The sequence below is a fragment of the Schizophyllum commune genome (assembly GCF_000143185.2).
Source record: "Schizophyllum commune H4-8 unplaced genomic scaffold SCHCOscaffold_5, whole genome shotgun sequence".
Taxonomy (NCBI): domain Eukaryota; kingdom Fungi; phylum Basidiomycota; class Agaricomycetes; order Agaricales; family Schizophyllaceae; genus Schizophyllum; species Schizophyllum commune.
The window spans coordinates 1,166,928-1,188,271 of NW_026089542.1; the positions used below are offsets into that span (position 1 = coordinate 1,166,928).

The following is a 21,344-nucleotide window of genomic DNA, read 5'->3' on the forward strand; positions in this document are numbered from 1 at the left end:
CAAGGCGCTCAGGGGACTAGCTGATGGTCGATTTTCCCACGATGCTATCGTGTGTCCCCATAAGGCAGGCTTTTTGCGAAGGGAAATCGAGGCCGGCTTTTGTCTACTGCTAGGCTGGAATATACAAGATGATACATTGCTACTTTTACCTTCTCCTAAGTGGCCCTCAATACCGGTCTGGGCATTTTTTCTTACTGCTGCGCTCTCGACAGCCGAATGCGCACCGCATTCGCGTGCGCCCCCAGTCCCTCGCAGTCCGCCAGTGTCGCAACGATGGGGCCAAGGCCCTTCAGTCCCTCCGCCGTAATCTCCTGCGACGTGAGGTGCTTTTGGAACGATTGCGTGTTCACGCCGCTGAATTGCCGCGCGTAGCCGTTCGTCGGGAGCGTGTGGTTCGTGCCCGATGCGTAGTCGCCACAGCTGTGATGGGGGGTTAGCATATCCCGCGTATACAGTGAAAGTGATAATGAGGGTTCGTAAGCAATGGTCTGCGGAATGGACCTCACCTCTCCGGCGTATACGGCCCCACAAATACACTGCCGGCATTCTCGATCGCAGCGACGTGCGCGGGCGCGTTCTCAAGGTGCAGAATAAGATGCTCCGGCGCATAGTCATTTGAGAACGCGATCGCCTCCTCCACGGATGAGGTTTTGACAATAAGACTCTTGGGAATGGATTCCCGGATGATGTCCACGCGCGGAAGAGCACGAGCCTGCTTGTCAACTTCGGCCTCGATGGCAGCGATGGCAGAGTCGTCGAGAGAGACAGAGACAAGGACAACTTGGGAGTCGACGCCGTGCTCGGCTTGCGACAGGAGGTCGGCGGCGACGAAGGCGGGGTCGGAGGTGTGGTCCGCGATGACCTGAAGTCATGTTAGCTGAACGGTCTCAGGCGGTAGTGAACAGATATGCAACTCACCAGAACCTCCGACGGCCCTGCTGGCATGTCGATAGAAACCAGCGCATCGGTATCGTTTTGCACCAGCATCTTCGCCGCCGTCACCCACTGGTTACCAGGCCCGAAGATTTTGTCGACCTTGGGGACGGTGGCCGTGCCGTACGCGAGTGCTGCAACAGCTTGTGCGCCACCGGCCTTGAGTATGGCGCTCGCGCCGACGAGCTGCGCAGCGTACATGACCTCAGGAGAGATGCTACCATCAGGACGTGGTGGTGTGGCCATCACAATCTCGCGGCAGCCTGCGACCTGCGCGGGTACGCCGAGGTGAAGGGCTGTCGAGGGCAGAATGGCCGTGCCACCGGGGACGTACAAGCCGACGCGAGCGACTGGCCTGGCGAAGCGTCTGCAGACCACCCCTGGCATCGTCTCTACGGACAGCGGTGCAGAGTCGAGCTGCGCAGCGTGGAATCTCTTGACGTTGGCATACGCCGCGTCGATCGCTTCGCGCACGGCGGGGTCGAGTCCAGCAGTGGCTTCCGGCGCGAACGGGGGACGAATGATCACCGACTCGAGCTGCACGCGATCGAACTTCGCAGTGAGCTCGATGAGCGCGGCGTCGCCCCGCGCACGGACGTCGTCCACGATCGGCTTCACCTTCGCGATCATCTCGTCCGAACGCAAGACCGGGCGGCGTAAGAGTGCAGCGCGCTCTTCCTTGGAGGCGGCGGCGAGATCGGAGGTGCGCATGCGAATGGGCGCATCGGGGTCGATGGGTGCTGGCTTGGGAGGCGGCGCGGCCTGCGCAGGCTTGACGAACTGCGGCTTTGCGTTCCCGGGCCGGCGTGTAACGCGCGCGGCCTTCTTGTCGAGGGAGCGCTCGATGTCAGCGATACCGACACCCGATGCGATGCATTTGGTGAGGGCAAAGTAGAGGAGATCGGCGGCCTCAAAGGCGACGTCGTCCGAGGTCTCCGCGCGGCAGAGCTCGTCTGCCTCCTCCGTGATCTTGCTTTGCAGCAGCGACGCGTCGTTGAAGAGACGCTTCGTGTACGATCCTTCTGGCGCGGATGCGAATCGTGATGCCAGGGTATGCTCGAGAGCGGCCAGCCCCTTGAGCTCTCCGAAGCACGACCCCCGATCGAGGTGGCAGAAACCCGCGCCGTGCTGGACGACGCGGAATTCGAGGCTGTCCGAGTCGCAGTCGACGCGGATGCCTACGACGTCCTGCGTGGCGCCTGAAGTCTCTCCCTTCCTCCATAGACCATGCTTGCGTGACTGGTAGACACCCTTACCAGTGAGGATGGTCTCCTTGACCGACTCCGGCGAGGAGTAGACGAGACCAAGGGAGTGACCAGTCTCGTCGCAAACGACGGTCGGAAAGAGGCCGTCTGGACGATCGGAGATGAGGGGGGCGAGGAACGCATCGGCGACGTTGATTTGTGAGGGGGAGGTGGCACCGAGTGTGAGGTGGGAGCAGGGGAGGACGAGGGTAGCCGACACGCCCTTGAGTGCGCGGATGTCTGATGGGGAAGGAGGGGAAGTAGTGGTGGGGAGTACATGCACGGACGTCTTGCCGAAGAATTTCGAGATCGAGGAGATGAGGTCAAGATCGTACGTCGGTGCCTTCACAAGCACTCCAGAGACGCCGCTGGTGATCTTGGCCGAGACGGCGCTAAAGTTGTTCACGTCCAAGAGTACGACGAGGCGTTCCGCGGGGATCACATCAACGGCATCCTTCGCCCATGAGAGGGGGATAATGATCTTGTCCGCGCCAGCATCGATCCACGCGATGAGCTCGTCGACGTTGAGTGTAGAAGCATGATCGACGAGGATGAGTGAGTGAAGGGGGACGTCTCCGCCGGCCAAGCGTGATGATGGGACGACGACTGGACCAATGCGCTCGAGGGACGTTAGCAGCGCATCGTCCTCAGCGTCGAGGAGGGGCAAGAAGGGCGACATGGGCGTTGAGAACGAGATGACTCCTCGCCGCCGCGATCTGGACAAGTTCTCGCCTAACTCATGCTTGCATCATGACACCTAATGGGGAAATGACCACGTGGACAGGATACTCCGCATTATATTTCTACATTCGAGCGTCCTTTTGTTTACAGTACAGTATCTCTTTTCTTTCGTGTTTGGCCACTGGCAGTGAGCGAATGAGATTACTTCAAATGTTCCTATAGTTCAGTACACTTCCAAGCTGTCTCACTTGGCTAATTTACATGCAGTTCAGGTAGTAGTAACCGCCGTTAAGGTATGTGGCGAACGCAGCCCACAAGCAGTAGGGCGCAAGCAGGACTGTCGTTTGTCCACGTGTAGGGCCGTCCCATAATTTCTAGAAGGCAAGTTAGTCACATAGATCGCAGGATCTGCACAGCTGGCTTACGGTCATATACACGACGGAGCCCAGCAGTGCAGCGCTGTCGAGGAGAGCGAAACCAATCTGGGGAAAGCCGTGTCGTCAGCATCTTGTTTTGAGATTGTACTGATTGGCCAGACCTGTTTGGCACCGAAGAACGTGGATGACCACGCAAAGTTGAGGATCAGCTGACCATAGTAGATGGCAAGGCCGGTGTTCAGTGCGTCACTGCGAGACTTCAGTGAAGGGTCAGCGGATAGGCACAGGCCAACTCACCGTCCTGAGGGTGTAATGGTGGTCTCCAGAGACTTGGCCGCGACGTGAGCCGCGTACCCCATGGCTGCACAACATTGGTGAGAATTGGTATGGAGGAGTATAGTGTGCACATACAGGCATAGAGAATGGGCCAGACGATAGGGAAAACCTGACGAGGAGGACGGCCGGGAGGCGCGTTCAAGTTCTACGACGCGTAAGCGCATGGTCAAAACCTCCCGTGAAAGCGCGAACCTGATACCAGGGCTCCCGAACGACCTTGGCAGTGGGGAAGCCGCTAGCCCAACCAAGGGTCAGCGGCAGACCGACTGCGACGACCGGGTTGCGAACGGCCTCGAGCAGGATGGTGGGGATGGCGAGAGGCATGTTGACGACGCGTGTGGTAGCGAAGAGCAAGGTGTGTGCGTGTTCCCGAACATGCTGGGCGTCTTATATGCGCCTGGGTCGCGGTGCGCGTCACAGACGGGCGATGGCAAGACGCGTCGATGATCTCATCAGCGCGCGATCTGAAGGGCGTCGGGCGCTCGGTCCGTGTACCGTCGACGCCAACTCGATGGGAAGGACTAGTTTTGCGTTGTGTGATTATAACGCCTAAGGTCGGTGGTTTGATTTAGGGCATGGCTGAGAGATTGAGGACCTAATTGTGTTCTAAACAGGCAAAACACGAGACCGAGAAGGCATGGCAGTGTGTAGTATGCTGCAAAGGGAGAAATTGCCACAAATGATCCTACCAGGCGTACATAGTGGCCTCTTCCACCTCATTCCACCTTTCAACAATGTCGAGCAACAGCCTAATGGTGTGTACGAACCGCTTACAGAGATCAATTATCGTCCAAGGTTCCGTCCGCATTATTTAGTCCGCTACATAGGTATAATGTACTTCATGGCTTAGTGGCACATACTTACATGGTTCGGGAGGCACCGAAGCCTGCACCAATTGTCAAGATTTCCGAGACGTATCCCTTGAGACCTAACACTCCGCCACCCAGTTCATGATCTTCGTATGCGACTGGCCGCCAATCATCATGGCTTGTCCGTGCACGGCGTGAGGGTCGAAGATCAGACCCTTGCGTACGCCGTGCGAGGTGAGGTACTTCTTGACGCGCTGGGAAGGCGTCAGTCAGATTGTTCCCTTGACAGTTAGGAATATCCCTCGTTGATCAAGAACGTTCTCGCGTCGATCAGGGAGAATTCCCTCGAGTAGGGTGTAGGCTGCTCATGGATACTCACCGCCGCATTCAAAATCGAATCCCTCCCACCCACGACAAACATCGACCGGTGCGGGTCGCGCGCGTTCGGGATCTCCTCGTAGAACAGCGAGTTGGAGGACCAGTCGAAGTGGCGCTGGAGGAGGTTCGCGACGCCGAGCTCGGAGCCGACGAAGTAGTACATGAGGAGTTCGATGCCCTAGGGAAAGTGGGTGAGTAGTGAGGTTGGGATGGATAAGAGGGCAAGTCAGACGCACATTCTTCGGTTGTCTGTACAAGAAGTTGTAGCACACGTCACCTTCCCAAGAACAGAAGGTGACCGGGTCGACGAAGCAACTGCGTGTCACGATGTTCGGGTAGTCCTTGAGCATCCACGCGTGGGCGTACGAGCCGCTGGAAGAAAATCGTCAGCACATCGACAAGCTCTCCTTCGCACCGAAACGTACTTCGAGTGACTGAGCATCGTCACCCCAGAAGGGCGCTTCTGCTTCGCCAACGCGCGCGCGACCGCGATCTCATCATCCGAGCCGACGAACTCTTCCTGCAGGCTGGCCCACCCAAGCGACTCGATGAGCTTCGCGAGTCGCTTCGACGTCTCGCGGCGGCTGGGCGGGGAGAGGAAGCGTGGGTGGAAGATGTCCTGACTGATGCTGGGCTGGAGGAGGAAGAGGACTGGGCGGTCGGAGAAACGGGAGAAGAGGTAGTTGAGTTGCATGCTGTATTGAAGGAGGCTGAGAGGTGTTCAGCAGATGACCAGCGAGGAAAGGTGCCTCATACCCTAAGCCGAGACCATGCACGAAGATAAGGGGCCGAGGGCCAGTTTCAGAGTTCCAAGTAGGAGGTATGCGTAGCATGTATCTAATTCGGATTAGCGCCGGAGGACGAGCCATTACTTTTGAAGTGTCACCCACTCTAGACCATCGTAAGAGGCGTAAGTAGCATTAAACTTGTGCATGAGCCAGACGCGGAGTGTGCGATTGACGACCCATAAAGCAGCATAGAACGTGAACGGGCGCCAGTGGATATTGACCTTATCGACTGTGAGAAGTATGGGCTTTACGGCACAGCTGGGTTCGGCAACGCGCTCGGGAAGGACAGCCCCGGCGCGCTTCTGCAATAGATCAAGCGTCTCATTCAAAGCAGCGCGATGCGTGTGGGGCAGAGTATCGAGCGGGGGAAGCGCGGCGTTGAACATGGACCAGTAGAGCCATTGCCGCACGTGATGGACGTCGATCGAGGACCACGGTGCGCCGCCGAACCAGTTGCGCAGAGTGTGGCGGAAATCGACAGCGCGAGGGTCGTGGCGCTCTAGCTGGATGATGTGCTCGGCGGGGGAGCCGGGGCGCGGGGCGTCGGTGGTTTCCTCATCGAAGCCATCCTCGGGGAGACTGGCGAGGCCAGCTTTGAGGATGCGCGTAAACTGGATGGTGAGTTCACGCAAGGAACCTGGGCCGACGGGGGTAGGACCCGCTACGCGACGGGAGAGATGATAGTAGTGGACGCTGAAGAACACCTACGCTGACATGAGCAGAGTCCCTTACGGACGCGGACGTGCGGACGCACCTCGCAGAGCGCGAGTGTGAACAGAGCGAGATAGCTCCAGCTGGCAGTATACAGTCTGCCTGCGCGTAGGGTATAGATGACAAAGATCCAGGCGAGTGGAGGGACAAGCCAGAAGGGCGCGACGATGAGCAGGACCGCGTAGAAGGAGAGGGTATACGGCCGATGCGCGCGGGGTTCCTCTGCAATGTCGGACTTCATTTCGGTGGAATTAGGGTGTGGTATAGGAGGGGGGTAAGGACAGGCGGGCGCTGCCTACAGCAGCAGCAGGGGCAGCACTCGGGTGCCGACGACCGTGGCGAGCTCAGCAACTTGGACAAGTCGAACCGGCGCACAAATCAGCCAGCGGCCGGCATATCGTCCCGGCGATTTCCGGCCCGGGCTATCTCATCAATTTGTGTCTCCGGTTGATTCCTTGCCTTCTCCTCATCCCTCGTCCTCCCGTCATGTTGCGCTCTGCCCTCGTCAACACTGCCCGCCCCGCTCTCCGTCAGGCGGTGCGCAATCTGGCACAGACAGCGAGCAGAAACTGATTTTTTATTCAGAGAGCCGCCACGACTCTTTCGGCTGGTTTCCCCAAGGTCACCCAGCGCGTACGTTTCCCCGCGTGTCCGGCTCGCGGTCCACTGATCTTTTCCCTCAGCAACCCACCAAATATGGCGGTGTCTATACTGTACGCGTCCTCCACAAGTCGTACGCACAACCGAGCTCACTTGCGCGTCAGGTTACCCTCATACCCGGTGACGGTGTTGGTGCTGAGATCACCGACTCCGTCAAGGAGATCTTTGAGTACGTGAACGCGCCCATTGAGTGGGAGCAGTACGATGTCTCGGGCATGTCTTCCTCTGGCGAAGAGCTCTTCAAGCAGGCCATGGAGAGCTTGAAGCGGAATCGCGTCGGTCTCAAGGGTGCGCCTCCTCGCCCACCTAACATCCGCCATGACGCGCCAATAACTACCCTCTCCTTCAGGTATTCTCTTCACGCCGATCTCCCAGACTGGCCACATATCGTGGAACGTCGCTATGCGCCAGCAGCTCGACATCTACGCCTCCGTTGTCCTTTGCAAGTCCCTCCCGGGCTTCCCCACCCGTCACTCGAACGTCGACTTCGCGATCATTCGTGAGAACACTGAGGGCGAATACTCTGGCCTTGAGCATCAAAGCTACCCGGGTGTCGTTGAGTCCCTGAAGGTCTCCACGCGCGCTAAGGCAGAGCGCATCACTCGTTTCGCTTTCGACTTTGCTCTGAAGAACGGCCGCAAGGTGCGTCAATGCGCCTGCACGTTCAAGATGTGTGCTGACACGTTGTACAGAAAGTCACTTGCGTGCACAAGGCGAACATCATGAAGCTCGGTGACGGTCTTTTCCTCAACACGTTCCGTCGTGTCGCGGAGGAGTATAAGTCCTCTGGTATCCAGTTTAACGACATGATCGTCGACAACACGTACGGCCTGTCTGCCCATACGTCCTCCACATCCTAACCCCTCTCTTCAGCTCCATGCAGCTCGTCGCCAAGCCCGGTCAGTTCGACGTCATGGTGATGCCGAACTTGTACGGTGCCATCGTGTCGAACATCGGTGCCGCCCTCGTTGGTGGCCCCGGTATCGTCCCTGGCTGCAACGTCGGCAGGGAGTACGCGCTCTTCGAGCCCGGCTGCCGTCACGTCGCCAAGGACCTCATGGGCACCAACAAGGCCAACCCGGCCGCCATGATCCTCTCCGCGACCATGATGCTGCGCCACCTCGGCCTCGACACGATCGCGAACAACATCGCCGCAGCGACGTTCGAGGTCATCAACGAGGGCAAGGTCCGGACAGCCGACATGGGCGGCTCCTCCTCGACGTCCGACTTCACGGGCGCGATCATCAAAAAGCTGTGAGGAGTACTACGGTAGACGCTCATTAGGACGAGGGGGTCCATACCAGAGGACAGTAGATCCGGCCTAGTAGATGTGGGGTCGATGTGCATTATATCTAGCCGACAATGTTGTACTTTGCAGGCGTGGCAGTTAGCATGCTGGTGTGGTCTTCGCCGCCAGCCAGCCTAGTGCACTCGACGGCTTGTTGAGCTAGAGTACAGTGGATACCATGCTAGATACAGCTGGCCTATATAGATCATCTAAGTCGTCAAAACAACGTTAGGCGCTGGAGGGAACTGTAGTGGCTGGTTTCGTGTCAGAGGTTTGCGCGCTATCCGGTTCTGAAGGAAGTTGCTCGTGCTCCTCATGCTTGACGGGCCCAATGTCGGTCTTTGCATCATCCTGGACTGATGTAGTAGCCTCCTCTGCTTTCGCCCCTTTCGTTGCATCAGTCCAAGCTTCCTTCGCCACCTTTCGTAGGGCCAAGATTCTGTCGCACGACACCTCCGACCTTTGCCCCCACCCCTCCACCTCCGGTCGAAAATCCGCATACAGCCCATACCCCTTCGCATTCAGCTCTCCCGGGTCATAGCTCGCCGCAAGCAACCTCAGCGCACCCACCACGAACGGCGCCGTATGTCGAAATGCGCGCGAGATGTATGCGAAGGCTGTCGAAGGAGCAATGGGTTTGCCCTCCTTAGGGGACAGTGCGCGCCATTGGTCGGGTTGGCCGCGTCGCTCGTCGCCCTGGGTGCGGAAGAGGGCGACGCGGCGGCCCATGAGGTCGACGTAAGGCTGACTGCCGTCTGCGTCAAGGCCCTTTTCCTTGCCTTTTGCGTAAATACCGAGGGAGACGCCCTTCGTGATGGCGTTCATCTCGGTGAAGGCAGACGCTAGATAGGTATAAGATATCAACCCATGACATGCACCCATGGAAAGGTCAGGAAGACTCACCGATGCTCAGAGCCTCTTCGCGCGCAAAGCCAATACGCTCCGCCACGACAGAGGCCCACGCAGTCATAAGAGGCGCCCGATTGACGATAGTACGATGGCCGGCAATCTTCTCCGGGTCAAGGACTTCGGCAAAGTCCAGGTTACCATACTGAGTAGCGTCGTCTGGCGCAGCGCTGGGAAGGAGATCGTTTTTGTCCTCTGTTCGCCTGCGTTTGCGGGCTGGTGTGGTCTGGATGAGGGGTAAACTCCAAGCACGTAAGAAGGAAAGCAAGCGAAAGAGGATTACCACAGCAGTCAAAGCTTCACTGGAGGGCCCTGCAGTCGCCTCTGCTTCAGCAACGCGCTTTACTGGAGTGCGACTCGAAGGCCCGTAGCCAGCTTTACGAAGCGCAGCCAGTACCAGTTTGCGAGTGTCCTTATCGTCTATTCCAGCACGGACGAGGTCTATGTCTTCCAAGCCGCGCAGGTGATTCGGAGTGTTGTAAGTCTTGTAGCTAAAGTGCGAAGCTCAGCGACGCAGTCCATATGAATGGCCGGGGTTTCCTCACTGCTCACATCTTGCCGGCGACGGTCATTGCGGTCTTTACAGGCACGCCATTGTCGGTGAAGAGCTTCAAATATTTAGGGAGAGGGGTCTTGGCGTCGTCCATCGTGGTTTGGGACAAGTTGATGCCTGCGAACGGGCGCTTAGCGAGACGGTGACATCAGAACATGTCACGTTGAGGCACGCAAAAGTTCAACTTCACTCTATAACACCCGGCTCGCCCAAGGTGTCTCGAAGCCCGGAAAAGGGTCCTCGTACAGCTGCTACAGCACACAAAGCATGCACATCCTGTCCATCTCTGCGTACATACTATTCAATCCTTCCGGAAATCCCTGACTTCGTCCGCATCCCAGGAGACGAACTGACCAGACAGCTCCTTCGGTGCCTCTAAAGCAAGACCTGCAATGACATGGCCGGGTTGTTCTGGCATCACCAACTTTCCTTCTGCCTGAAGCTGAACGAACTGTTGGTGTCCCTTCTCTGTCATATGCCCGACGCCCTTCTCGCGAATGACGCGCTGCATTTCGGTGTCGACGACGCCTGGGCGTATAGCGACGCTGACGATGGATGGCTCTTCTTCCGCAAAGGTTCTGGAGTTACAGGTCATTTCGAATGGACGAAGAAGATGCAGAGGGAATCCATGATCACCTGCAGATCGAGTTCATCCCCGCCTTTGCTGCGTTGTATGCGCCCCAGCCGGGAGTTCCCTTTATTGCGGCGCCAGAGCTGACGAATACCACGCGTCCACCGCCGACACTCTTTCGGAGTGCTGGCGCAGCAGCTCTCAATGCCACGACCAGACTAAGGACATTGACCTCAAGTGAGCTGCGCCAGGACGCAAGTGGTACGGTAGGGTCGGCGATGCGAGCTATAGGCTCAATTGAGCCTGCGTTCAGGACGAGGGCGTCTATGGATCCCAATTGCTCGATGTAAGAGCTGATTGTGCTCGTGAGGGATTGCTCATCGGCGCTAGAACGAACGCTCAGGTCAGTCAATCATCGTGGAAGGAGGATGAATATGTGCTTACATGTCGCAGGCAGCGATGTGTAAGGAGCCTTCGTGTTTCTTATACAGTTCTTCGATTTCTGGCGTTCGTGATCGCGAGAGCGCAATCACTCGGACTTTGTATTCCTCGAGAAGGAACCGAGTGACGGCCAGGCCGATCCCCCTTTATTAGAACTCAATATGCAAGCCATCAGGACATAGAGTCTGCTTACTTCGTTGCGCCGGTTACAAGTACTGTACGCATATACATCGTGCTGGGAATGAAGCTTTTCAAAGTCTTGCACAAGGTGCAGTGCACAGGGACGTCATGATGGTTGAACTTCGGGATATGCCGAAGGCAGAGGTTCAAACTGGCAATAAAAGCCATGAAGAGCCACAGGTAATGCGTTGCGTAGAGGATATATAGATATGATGGGTATACATACATTGCATAATACATGTTGAGCTAGTCCATGACAACCAGACCATCGAAGCTCTGCTTTCCCACCGCCTTGTCCATCACGTTCACTGGGTTGAATTCCTGCTTCACCTCCACCCAATCCTCCTCACCCTCGGCCTCTTCCTCGTCGCCCAGAAAAACCTTCATCAATCCCGCACTGAACCCGTTCATCAACGCCACGCCCTTCCTCGTCGCCTCCACTTCAACCGTGCGCTGCGTCGCCATTGACAAATCCCAGAAGACGATCTCCGGCGCGTCGTAGCCGGCATCCTCGTATGCCCTCGCAATCGCATCGTAATTTGTCTCCCAATCGCCCTGCCCATACGCCTCGTCAAACTGCATGTCGGAGAACACAAAGATACGCTTGATCATTTCCTCCTTCGGCACGGCGTGCTTCTTCGCGAGCGGCAGCAGCAGCTCCAAGAACACCGCCGAGAAGTTCGTGTTATAGCCCCAGTCCGCCCCGCTCATCTCAGTCACGAGCTCGGCGAGCGACTTGCGTGTGAGGTCGAGCTCGACGAACTGTGGCTCGGAGGAGAACGTGATGAATCCGGCGTCGAAGGGCGGTTTGGCAAGACTGGCGAGGAGCAGCGAGAGCGCTATGGCGGCGTAGATGGGCTGGTCCGCCCTGGAGGTGCCCACAAAGCCCATGGAGCCGGAGACATCGCAGACTGCAATAGCGTTGTCGAGGCGCCCATTCTCGCGCATCCGGCAAACAAGATCCCGCCACTGCACCTGCGCGACGCGGCTCTTCATCTCTGCCAGCTCCCGCCTCGCCGCATCCAGTTTGGGATACTTGGATTTGTCCACCCGCTCACTGAGTTGCATGTCTGCTGCGACCGCCGCGGCGACGAGTTGGTGAGGCAGCAGCGTCGCCGACGCGATCTTCCGCTCGCCCGTCTCCACGCTGATGAGGTACTCCTGGAAGCGGTCGGGATCATGTTGGAAGAAACGCTCTGTGTTGAGCTTCATGCAGACACCGGGGACACGACCGTAGTTGATCTTATTCCACCGCCCCGCGCTCATGAGCGGCTCTGGGCACGCAAGTTGCGCACGAAGCGGGCGCAAGACCCAGCGCTGCAAGAAGGACCGGAGGACATGCGCGAGGTCGGCATGCTGCGCTGCAGCCTGGGCACCTGCTGAGCGAACGGCGGCGGGGAAGTCGGAGGGCGGCAAAGCCTGGTCGTGCAGCAGAAGCGCGGCGATGGCGGTAGACAAGTTCGTCACACGGTCATGCGATCCGCCCGGCGTGGGTGCCCACTTGCCGACCAGGGAAAGCTCCCTGGATAGGGTAGCCTTGTCGGAAGACAACATCGCACACGAGATCTGGTCGAGGATGGCCAGGTCCTTTGCAAGAGCCTTTGCAAAGAGTCGTGCCACCGCCACATACAAAGCGCGGGATTTGTTGTCTGCGAGCTTGTCCACAAGGTTAGCGTGCTGACGTTGAGCCACCTCCACGCGCGCCGCCTTCGCATCGAAGTCCTTGGGCAGGCGTGTCCTCCGCGGAGTGAACCGGTGCAGAAACCCGAACTGCAAGTCCTTCTTCCGCGTCGTCAGCTCCCCCTCCACAGCGAGGCAGACGAGGTTGAGCAGGTCCTTCCAGTACCCATGCGCGCCATCGTGCTTCTTCCCACACAGCGGCAGCACCAGCTGTTCGAGGTTCGCAATGGCGGTACGCGGGTGCGCCTCATACAGCCACGCAAAGGCTCGGTAGAAGGCCTCCCGCTCCCCCTTCCCGTCGTGGATGCTGCGCGTGTACCAGATGACGCGCAGGGTCCGCGCAGGGTCCACGGCCCAGGACGCCGCGAGCAGGCGCGCGATCTCGGCTGCTGACGCGTGCCCGTCGATGCCGTGGAAGGCGTCGAGCACGGCGTCGGTGGTGCTGGAGAGCGCGGGGGCGCCCTTCGCCGTGCGGGTGAAGTTGGCGCTCTCCTTGAGAGCGTCCATCATTGCATTTCGACGGGGGGAGGCGACGAGCACGGGCTCGTGGGCATTTTGTGACGTGCTGGCGGGTGGCGGCAGCAGGAGGTCGAGGAAGGAGGGATCGAAGAGCTCGGGGATGGTGGGGAGGGTGATGCTCTGGGAACGCGTCGCGGCCATGGTTGATCAAAGTGCTGGACAGTACGGATGGATGCGTCGATAGAGTCAGTCAGAGGCGGGCAAGTTGAAGTTTGGCATGCAAAGCAAGTGCCTTTATAGGGCGTGAAACCGACGGGTGCCACAAATGATGCACCCACTGCAATGACACGTCAGCTACCGTCAGGTTCGCCTCGGCTTGTGAACGCCTAGCAATGCAATGACTGTGAACAGGTCATGATACCGCTGCAATGGCTGTGGCCTGAGCGTCCTAAGTAAGTAGCCCGTCAACGACGCGAACGGGCATCAACGGCACTCACGACAATCAGAACATGAGCAGCACACCCTTGTCCGAATCCCGACTCTCGCTCAGCGAGGCTAGTCATCAGAAGGGTATTGCACCCATTGTAGCACTAGCTATGCTACAACTGTCTACTAGCAGGTATATACTATATTTCCATCGTCGCTGTCTCATCAGCATGTACTTTTCGTAGGCTCGCGCCTGTTTATCTTCTCCACCTCGACCACTCCTGCACTCCATACCGGTCCCTCGCTACCACTCATTCGCTGCCCGCCTATCCATCTCTACCCACGCTGCAACCCAACATCCTACTTCTCCTTCGCCCCCTCCTCCTCCTCTTCCCCATCATCCTCATCGTCCGACCGCACATCGCTCGCCTCACCGGCCGTACGGATGGCGCGAATCAGGATGCGCCACATCAGGTAGTACCAGAACAGGTTGAGGATCTGGAGGAGGAGGATGGGCGCGAAGATCTGGTACTTCATCCACCAAGTGAGCCAGGCGCCGGTCGGGGGTGCCCAGCGGCGGTGGATTTCGCTGTGGGGTAGGTAAGCATGGGGAAGACGAAAGGGAGGAGAGGGGGAAGAGATGAGTAGGGGAGGAGGAGGATAATGACATGGTTGGAGGAGGGGAAGGGTGTACGCACGGAATGAGGTCAAACTCGGTCCAGACGGAGTGGAGGATGACCAGGTTCAGCCAGTGGCGGAAGTAACTGAGGGGGAGTCAGTCGGTTTAGGAAGCGAGTACCAGTATGGGTGGCCGTACCTCCATACGCCGAAGAAGACAACGAAGACGGCGACCTTGGCACGCGGGAATTGCAGGTAGTTCAGCAATTTGGAAAGCTAGGAGGGATCAGTCCTCATGTCGAAGAGGTACACATGAGGAAAATTAAGACGTACAGCCAGAAGAACATCCGGAATATCCATGCTAACGAAGACCGAGATACCAATGTGGGTAAGGTTGATCAAGTAGCTCCATCTAGACCAAGGTAAGCATGCGCCGCGCAAATCTGTTCACCCAGACACGTACCCGACAAGCCAGAGGGTGACCGCATGATGCGCAACGAGCTCGGCAAAGTCTTTGCGGGGCTTCTCAAAGCCGAGGACCATGATCATAAGTTCATGAAGCCAGTGCGCAGACTGCATGAGGTAGAACTGCTTGAGCTCAGGTATCATGTCCCAGTGCGGGTAGCCTGCGAGGTTGTTAGTTGTGCAAACATTGTAGCGGGGTGAACAGAACGTACCGAGCCAAAACTCTTCCGTGCGGTACCACCAGATAGGGAGTTGCGACATAATCCTCTATGCCAGCTATCAGTTTCGCTTGCTCTACACGAAATAGCGAGGTACGCACCAAGCCCCAGAGACCAGACGCAGTGTAGTACACTATCGCATACCCCTGCTCACCGACGCGGTCGAGCTTGCCCTCCTTCTTGAGGCCGTAGAAGCGCCCGATACGCGTGAAGAGACGCCCCGCGATGAGGATGCGGCATAGCGACCAGAACACGATGTAGTATGCTATGAGCACGAAGTCGAGGACACCCTTCTGGTAGCGCGGATCACTGTCTGGCGAGCCGGGCACGCGATGTTGCACGAAGAGGAAGGGCGCGAAGGGGTTGGGGAAGGGGAGGGAGACGCCGGCGCTGGCGGTCGCCTCGTAGGCGACGTAGCCCAGGACGGGAGTTATAAGCACTTTGAAGGCGGCGACTGTGCGAGAGTTTAATGATTGCCCTGCGAGGGAGACATGAACACGCACCTGGGTCGACCGCCCATTTCATGAACCAGGACGCCTGCTCATGCAACGCGGGCTTCTTCTTGAAGTACGCGGGCGAGCCGGAGCGCGGAGTGTTGTTACCGCTGCCCATGGGCCTGGAGGAGCGTGAGCACGTCCGCTCGACGCGTGAAAAGGACGGGACGTACGTCTGCGGCTGGAAGGCGCTCGTCAGGTGGTGTTGCCGGTCATTTCTGGGGCGCGAAATCAGGCTCCGACGCGGCGCCGAGGGCAGGGGACGCGTACTCTATGCCTTCGGTGAAGACCTGGATCGACCCGGCGCGCTTGCGGCCCTTGTAGCTCATGGTGGGGAGAGGGAAGGAGGAGGAGAGGGCGCCGACACGTCCGTCGCCCGAAGCAACCGGGCAAAATGAAGTGCGCGCCGGAATATATTCCGGCGCACGTGCAGCACGGCGGCGCGTGGTGACGCGCCTGATGGCGGCGCGCCTTGTTCTCAGACAGTCGCACCATGTTCTCCACCGCAGGCCTCTTCAGCAGACTCAGATGCCCCCGCGGCGCAGACTGTGACCGCACCAACTGCGTCTTTGCGCATGGGGACGTCCAGCCCGAGCCCCCGCTCGACATTCCTGTCGCACAGCCCGCTGCAAGCACCACAAAGCCCACAGTACCCGCTAAGCGCCCAACTATGCCCTCTCCCACATCGTCGACCGCCAGAGTGCCGCCGCTGTCGGCGAAAGAGCCCCCTCGGAAGATGCTCAAGCTGGGAGGGCGCACAGCGGTTCCTATCCCCCAACCTGCCCAGCCGACAGTGAGCTATCATGAATGCATCCCGTCGGCGAGCAGGCGTTTACAACTCCGCAGGCCGGCGTACCGACACTCAAGATACATCCCATGCAATCCCAAGTACCCATCGCAACCCGCCAAGTAAGTCCTATCCCATTCATGAATGCCTTTTGTCGGCGATGCATGAATCGCAACAAGCGAGAAGGACATGGGCCTTAGACGCCGAGCTCGATCGTGCTTCCTGCGACGCCTCTTTTGCTTCTTCCTTGTCAGCACAAAGCTTCTTTGTGCGCGTGAACGACACCCTGCCAGGCCTTTGCACGACGTGCATCACATGACCCTCTGCTAATCTGCTGCCCCCAGTCGATGCTCAAGGTTCTTTACGACCGCTTCCGCGACCTCTACTCCTCCATCCTCCCCTCCAACCCCACCCTCGCCTCCGAGCACGCCCTCCGGCAAGAAGAGGAGCTCTACAAGTCCTCCAGCAAGCCCGGCTATTCGATGGTGAGCCACAATATCCCCCCATACCCCACACCCCAAGTTGACCTCGCCAGACGGTCATCCAGTATGCTGGGCAGATCAAGAAGCGTCCCAAGCCGACGCACATTAGTCACGACTCGGTGGGGACGAAGGCGGATATTGCGGCGCGCGCCGAGCAGAAGAAGTCGCTCAAGGCGCTCACATTGACGCGCGCCAACCTCGAGCGCTATGTGCACCCTGTTGAAGTTCTCGCGCAATGGGGTTACATTACTGCGATACCGGAGGGGCCGGGTGGCGACGCGTCGACCATGGAGGGTCAGTCGATGAAGTGTGAGCGGTGTGGCGACAAGTTTACCGTGCAGGCCAACCCGGGCGCGGAGGAGTGCACATTCCATTGGGGGAGGTTGCGGACCATGAATGTCAGTGGCGAGCGAGCCCGCGTGCGCACCTGCTGCGCGAAGACGGACTCGGAGTCGGGGGGTTGCACAACAGGTCAGTCGCCACTGGGTCCCACTTCCCGTCAATCTAATTTCCTCGCAGGCGCACACGTCTTTTACGACACCGATCCAATCGTCCTGCACGCGCGACACCCATTCTCATTCCTGCCTCCTCGATCTGCGCCACGAAGAACAACGCTCGACGTCATTGCCCTAGATTGCGAGATGATTTACACGACCGGCGGCATGCGAGTCGCTCGCGTCTCCCTCATCGACGGCGCAGGCGCCACGATATTCGATGACTTTGTCAAGATGGACGAGGGGGTCAAGGTGCTGTGAGTAGAATATCTTCTTCCTTTGATGCCTCGCCAATCGTCTTTTCTCTTGTTTCCGATCCACGTGCGCTTTTTCTGACACTCCCTCCCCAGTGATTACAACACCCGCTTCTCTGGCATCAAGCCCGAGCACCTCGAGCGTGCCACGCATGACCTCGCCGGGATCCGCGAGCGGCTGCACGCACTCATGGATGCTGATTCTATCCTCGTCGGTCATGCGCTCGAGAACGACTTGAAGACATTGCGGATTATACACCATCGCTGCGTCGACACTGCGCTGCTATTTCCGCACGGGTCGGGCGCGCCGTATAGGAAGGCGTTGAGGGATCTGTGAGCTTTGTTTCCTCTTTTTTGCCGCAATACTATGCGAGCTATCTTTGAGATGGACCTCCGCCACTCTCTCAATCATTAGCCTCATTCCCTGGCTTGTGTCGTGCTACGTCTACTAAGATTCCACCCCCAGCGCTCGCGAGCACCTCGGTGTCGTCATCCAACAGTCAACCACTGCCGGCCACTCGTCGGCCGAGGATGCTTCTGTCACGCTCGACCTCGTCCGGTGGCATCTGCTCAATAGGCAGCCGCCAAAGTACGCGATTGACGCGGGGAAGGCGGCGATCAATGGTGCAGGCGCGACGCAGCAAGGATTGGGATCGGCTTCGACAACAGCAACTGCGTCGGTGTCAACAGCAGCGGGATTTACGGGTTCAACGGCGTCGGGGTCAACATCAATGGCCTCGAGGTCAACATCAACGGCCTCGGGGCGCACATTTTGGCCGGCGTCAAGAACAGCGTCACGGGTAGCGCCATCGGGACCGGCGACAAGGAAAGCGTCAACGATAATAGAGGGCACCAGCCGCGGAGGGCCCCTGCCACTACATACCTCGCCCTCCGCATCTATACCCATTCAGCCTTCGCAGGCAGCGAGATTACCACAGCCTTCGCAGGCATCGAGATTACCACCGCCAGTGTCATCCATGGATATAGAGTTGATCTGACTTTGGTGGACTTTGGATGTGTGGTTAGCGATCTCGGGTGGCACCTCGAATGCGCCTTTGGGTAAGCACGAATGCGCCTTTGGTAAGCACGCTGGGCGAGGAGGCTAGTGAAGATCACCGTGCAGAGCGGCTAGTCGAGATCACCGTGCAGAGCGGCTAGTCGAGATCGTCGTGCGTATGGCATTGCATGCTCGATGAGGTCCGTCTTGTCCAATGTCCCTGCTGTGGCTATCTCGTCTAGCACGCAGCGTCATCACCTTCCTACAGCGCCCAGCGTCACCGCCTGACTGCTTAGAGAGTCAAGGTGTCCTTCCCTCGGGGGCCTCATTGAGTTGCGGTGCGCCCATCTCAGACTCCGCTCTTGTCGAGACAGGAGCTTCAAGCTTGCACGAGCTGCCTTCATTCTTGACATCGCAATGCCGTCGACGCTCGCTGTCATCGTCTTCGATTGTCGCCCACTATCTGGGCCGTCGTGTGTCTATTCTGAGCAGCTGCGCTAACCGTGTTCATTCTTGGAGGAGGCAATAATTGCGGGTGCGCGCAAGAATATCATGCATAATCTAAATCACTGACTGCACTTTCAGGTCCTATATACAGTCTGCTTCCATCCATTTCACCTAGCCGCGGGGCCCGTCTTTAACCTTCCCCCAACCTTCACTGCTTCCTCACCGCCTCAAGCTTGATATCATCCCACCCATTGAACGTGATATAGTACGACTTGCCACGCGGCTGCAAGTAGAACCCCTTCCTCGTCGTATTGTTCACGTCCTTGAACACGACCGTCTCCCACCCGCTGCGGAAAAACTTGTTGTCGCCGAAGTTCGTGGAGAGGTGGTGCCAGGCGATGCCTCGCTTGCCAGCGTTGTGCCAGGTGGACTTGCCCTCTGAGGAGTCGGTACGCGATACGGTCACGTACACGGCGTGGTGGACGTTGTTCCCGACGCGGATTCAGAAGCCGTCGGCGACGTAGTCGTGCTGGAGGCGAGGGAGGTGAGTACGACCGTCGGTTCTGAGGGACAATCAGACTTACGGTCATGTTGTAGGCTTAAGACAAGTTCGAGGGAGCGTCAACCGAGTTGCTTGTCTGTAGACGATGGTGAGTGACGGCGGACGGTGGAGGTCATCCCGCTAAGTGCTTACTTCAGGAGACGCAACTTTGTTGCTGCTAGCATCCACTCGCGTTGCCTCGTTTTATACCATCTCCCTCTGCAATACAAACTCGGGAACCTCTGGTCGTGCCGCCGTTCTCCAAGTAAGTGACTGCGCGTTCAGAGCCTAACTGTGTCTCCATAACCTAACTTGTGCTCTTTCTCAAGCTCTCTACATGACGGAAGCACGAGTGAGCTATGCCTGACAGCAGTAATGGTATCTGCTGTCTCTGTTATTCGTCTACTTGGACACAGCTTGTACGCTGAGTAGTTGACATGAAGACGAATACACGGCGCTAGGCTTCGGCCGATGTTGGGCGCGGTGGGTAAGTTATATTGCTCAAGGGCTTCCACACTGCTTAAGGGCTTCCACACGACATGACCGTCTCCATACCTCATAGCCGCAGGGGTATTGCTGTAGGTGCGTATTCAAAATCAGGACAACTCTGCGAGATACTGATCACCGGCAGTCTGCGTCAGGCTTCTCAAGGTCTACCCGCGGCGACTCGCGGGAAAGGAGCATCCGTATTGCTGTCCACCGTGCGATCCGACAATGTATCGTACTCGACGATATAACCAACCACCATCGCTTGGTGGGCAATATGAGTGGGCAGGCGCCGGTAATCGAACTCGTTTCGAAGTTCATCGACTGGGTTTATGGCCGGGACAATCGTTGCACTTTTCGTTCCTCACGTCAAGTAGAGCTCTCCCGTGCCCTCTTACCACGCCCAACACAATCATGACCGTCCTTCTTTATGGGCGCGCCGCTGTCATGCACGCCACCCGTTACCTGCATCCTGCCCCACCTTCGAATTGGCATGCGCATCATCAATCACCGAGTGAATCCTCTATACTCCATTGAGCTATAGTACTCTCGCACTCTCTATGGCCCTACAGGCTACGGAGCACCTATGACCTCTCTCAACGCCCATCCGTACGTATGTACAACCGAAGTCATGCGACAAGGGGTATTACAATGCATCGAGTATAGTAAAGTGCTAGACCGAAGGTTTCTAGTCGATCCTCCAAGGTGGCACACGCACGATCCTCGCGAGCGTCCGTAGAACAATCCTCAAAGGCATCGTGCGGCCCAGTGAAGGCCCGCACAACACTCCTCTGAGGCGCCGTACGACCACTAGAGGACTTGCGCGCAGCTCCCCCGAAAGCGCCTAGAGCGCCCAAGGCATAGCCGCCACGTCTTAAGCGAGTGGTACGAGGGTGAGGGAACCGGGCAGAAGGTGGTGAAAGCCGGAGCAAGGAAGGGAGCAACAAGAAACATCGTTGTACAAGGACAGAGGATATAATATCGTCGTCGTCGGAACTGAGCGTGGGATGGACCTGGAACAACGTACTGTGTACACCTGTAATAAAATTAAGCTGGCCGATGGAGGGAGAAAGGGTTCTGAAAGTTCGTGAAGGGGTAGTAGTAGGAGCACAGTGTATGTGGTCTGGAAAAAATGTGTAGGGTTTATGAAGGAGAAAGTGTGATCCGTCCAGGACGACGGAAGGGCATGGCGGGAGCAGGGGAGCGAGAAAGCGAGCGAGCGTGGTATAACGAGCGGAGGGGCTTAGGCAGTACTTTTGACGGGCCAGTGCGAGTGGCAGAGGAATATAAGGATATGATATGTATGCGAGGTCCGTTCGGGGACAAAATACAGATTGTGGCGTCCGGAAACTCGAAAATATACGTGTCATTGAGTCTGCAAAGTCCAATCCGGGTTGATGATGATGAGGGGGTTATTGTGGGTGGTGCAATGCGACCAATGCTAGGAGGGCAAACGACCAGTGACGAGGAGACGCGCCCTTAGGTGAACGCTGTCGACCGCCGATTGGTGTGCGGCTTCTGCTGCCTTCCAGACACGGGCATCGTCATCGGCACGACGGAGGGCTGCTGCATGGGCAGCGCCGTCCACGGGCTCGGGATCGGCGGCGCAGGGTTCGGGTGCTTTGCCCGTCCGCGCGACA

At 57.9% G+C, this 21,344-nt stretch overlaps 11 protein-coding genes across 11 annotated transcripts; 2 read left to right on the forward strand and 9 right to left on the reverse strand.

The window, feature by feature from the left end:
* Positions 1–41: 41 nt before the first annotated feature.
* Positions 42–2,890, reverse strand: SCHCODRAFT_02621953 (histidine biosynthesis trifunctional-protein). The gene is made up of 3 exons (XM_003037864.2): positions 919–2,890; positions 507–862; positions 42–420 (listed from the first exon to the last, which is right to left on the reverse strand). The coding sequence occupies exons 1-3, from the start codon at positions 2,854–2,856 to the stop codon at positions 192–194; spliced, it is 2,523 nt and encodes an 840-aa protein (XP_003037910.1). The 5' UTR covers positions 2,857–2,890; the 3' UTR covers positions 42–191.
* Positions 2,891–2,950: 60 nt separating this feature from the next.
* On the reverse strand, positions 2,951–3,937 carry SCHCODRAFT_02621956 (TspO/MBR-related protein). Its single transcript, XM_003037865.2, has 6 exons — positions 3,764–3,937; positions 3,647–3,716; positions 3,533–3,596; positions 3,397–3,484; positions 3,284–3,340; positions 2,951–3,232 (listed from the first exon to the last, which is right to left on the reverse strand). Exons 1-6 carry the CDS (start codon positions 3,893–3,895, stop codon positions 3,116–3,118), a joined length of 528 nt encoding a protein of 175 aa, XP_003037911.1. The 5' UTR covers positions 3,896–3,937; the 3' UTR covers positions 2,951–3,115.
* Positions 3,938–4,202: 265 nt separating this feature from the next.
* Positions 4,203–6,618, reverse strand: SCHCODRAFT_02621960 (uncharacterized protein). Its single transcript, XM_003037866.2, has 7 exons — positions 6,301–6,618; positions 5,649–6,250; positions 5,515–5,595; positions 5,184–5,468; positions 4,995–5,130; positions 4,760–4,936; positions 4,203–4,634 (listed from the first exon to the last, which is right to left on the reverse strand). Exons 1-7 carry the CDS (start codon positions 6,496–6,498, stop codon positions 4,500–4,502), a joined length of 1,614 nt encoding a protein of 537 aa, XP_003037912.2. The 5' UTR covers positions 6,499–6,618; the 3' UTR covers positions 4,203–4,499.
* Positions 6,619–6,655: 37 nt separating this feature from the next.
* SCHCODRAFT_02254325 (uncharacterized protein) lies at positions 6,656–8,304 on the forward strand. The gene is made up of 7 exons (XM_003036507.2): positions 6,656–6,794; positions 6,843–6,890; positions 6,941–6,970; positions 7,022–7,205; positions 7,267–7,559; positions 7,610–7,740; positions 7,791–8,304. The coding sequence occupies exons 1-7, from the start codon at positions 6,744–6,746 to the stop codon at positions 8,173–8,175; spliced, it is 1,122 nt and encodes a 373-aa protein (XP_003036553.1). The 5' UTR covers positions 6,656–6,743; the 3' UTR covers positions 8,176–8,304.
* Positions 8,305–8,433: 129 nt separating this feature from the next.
* On the reverse strand, positions 8,434–9,758 carry SCHCODRAFT_02687564 (uncharacterized protein; the record flags this gene model as incomplete). The annotated part of the gene is made up of 4 exons (XM_003037867.1): positions 8,434–9,047; positions 9,109–9,337; positions 9,398–9,602; positions 9,664–9,758. The coding sequence occupies 4 exons, from the start codon at positions 9,756–9,758 to the stop codon at positions 8,434–8,436; spliced, it is 1,143 nt and encodes a 380-aa protein (XP_003037913.1).
* A 70-nt stretch (positions 9,759–9,828) lies between these two features.
* SCHCODRAFT_02621966 (NAD(P)-binding protein) lies at positions 9,829–10,926 on the reverse strand. Its single transcript, XM_003037868.2, has 4 exons — positions 10,870–10,926; positions 10,680–10,820; positions 10,301–10,621; positions 9,829–10,242 (listed from the first exon to the last, which is right to left on the reverse strand). Exons 1-4 carry the CDS (start codon positions 10,905–10,907, stop codon positions 9,966–9,968), a joined length of 777 nt encoding a protein of 258 aa, XP_003037914.2. The 5' UTR covers positions 10,908–10,926; the 3' UTR covers positions 9,829–9,965.
* A 103-nt stretch (positions 10,927–11,029) lies between these two features.
* Positions 11,030–13,249, reverse strand: SCHCODRAFT_02621969 (uncharacterized protein). The gene has a single exon (XM_003037869.2). It carries the CDS (start codon positions 13,194–13,196, stop codon positions 11,103–11,105), a length of 2,094 nt encoding a protein of 697 aa, XP_003037915.2. The 5' UTR covers positions 13,197–13,249; the 3' UTR covers positions 11,030–11,102.
* Positions 13,250–13,553: 304 nt separating this feature from the next.
* SCHCODRAFT_02621971 (longevity assurance proteins LAG1/LAC1) lies at positions 13,554–15,653 on the reverse strand. Its single transcript, XM_003037870.2, has 10 exons — positions 15,487–15,653; positions 15,390–15,434; positions 15,226–15,338; positions 14,824–15,176; positions 14,717–14,771; positions 14,503–14,665; positions 14,373–14,451; positions 14,239–14,315; positions 14,120–14,185; positions 13,554–14,010 (listed from the first exon to the last, which is right to left on the reverse strand). The coding sequence occupies exons 1-10, from the start codon at positions 15,543–15,545 to the stop codon at positions 13,782–13,784; spliced, it is 1,239 nt and encodes a 412-aa protein (XP_003037916.2). The 5' UTR covers positions 15,546–15,653; the 3' UTR covers positions 13,554–13,781.
* SCHCODRAFT_02621972 (uncharacterized protein) lies at positions 15,532–18,241 on the forward strand. Its single transcript, XM_003036508.2, has 7 exons — positions 15,532–16,009; positions 16,063–16,125; positions 16,348–16,488; positions 16,539–16,956; positions 17,005–17,236; positions 17,330–17,566; positions 17,700–18,241. The coding sequence occupies exons 1-7, from the start codon at positions 15,710–15,712 to the stop codon at positions 18,229–18,231; spliced, it is 1,923 nt and encodes a 640-aa protein (XP_003036554.2). The 5' UTR covers positions 15,532–15,709; the 3' UTR covers positions 18,232–18,241.
* A 644-nt stretch (positions 18,242–18,885) lies between these two features.
* Positions 18,886–19,390, reverse strand: SCHCODRAFT_02677561 (uncharacterized protein; the record flags this gene model as incomplete). The annotated part of the gene is made up of 4 exons (XM_050346718.1): positions 19,372–19,390; positions 19,262–19,315; positions 19,148–19,240; positions 18,886–19,113 (listed from the first exon to the last, which is right to left on the reverse strand). Exons 2-4 carry the CDS (start codon positions 19,265–19,267, stop codon positions 18,886–18,888), a joined length of 327 nt encoding a protein of 108 aa, XP_050200473.1. The 5' UTR covers positions 19,268–19,315; positions 19,372–19,390.
* Positions 19,391–20,214: 824 nt separating this feature from the next.
* Positions 20,215–21,331, reverse strand: SCHCODRAFT_01036824 (uncharacterized protein). Its single transcript, XM_003037871.1, has one exon. It carries the CDS (start codon positions 21,072–21,074, stop codon positions 20,334–20,336), a length of 741 nt encoding a protein of 246 aa, XP_003037917.1. The 5' UTR covers positions 21,075–21,331; the 3' UTR covers positions 20,215–20,333.
* Positions 21,332–21,344: the final 13 nt, after the last annotated feature.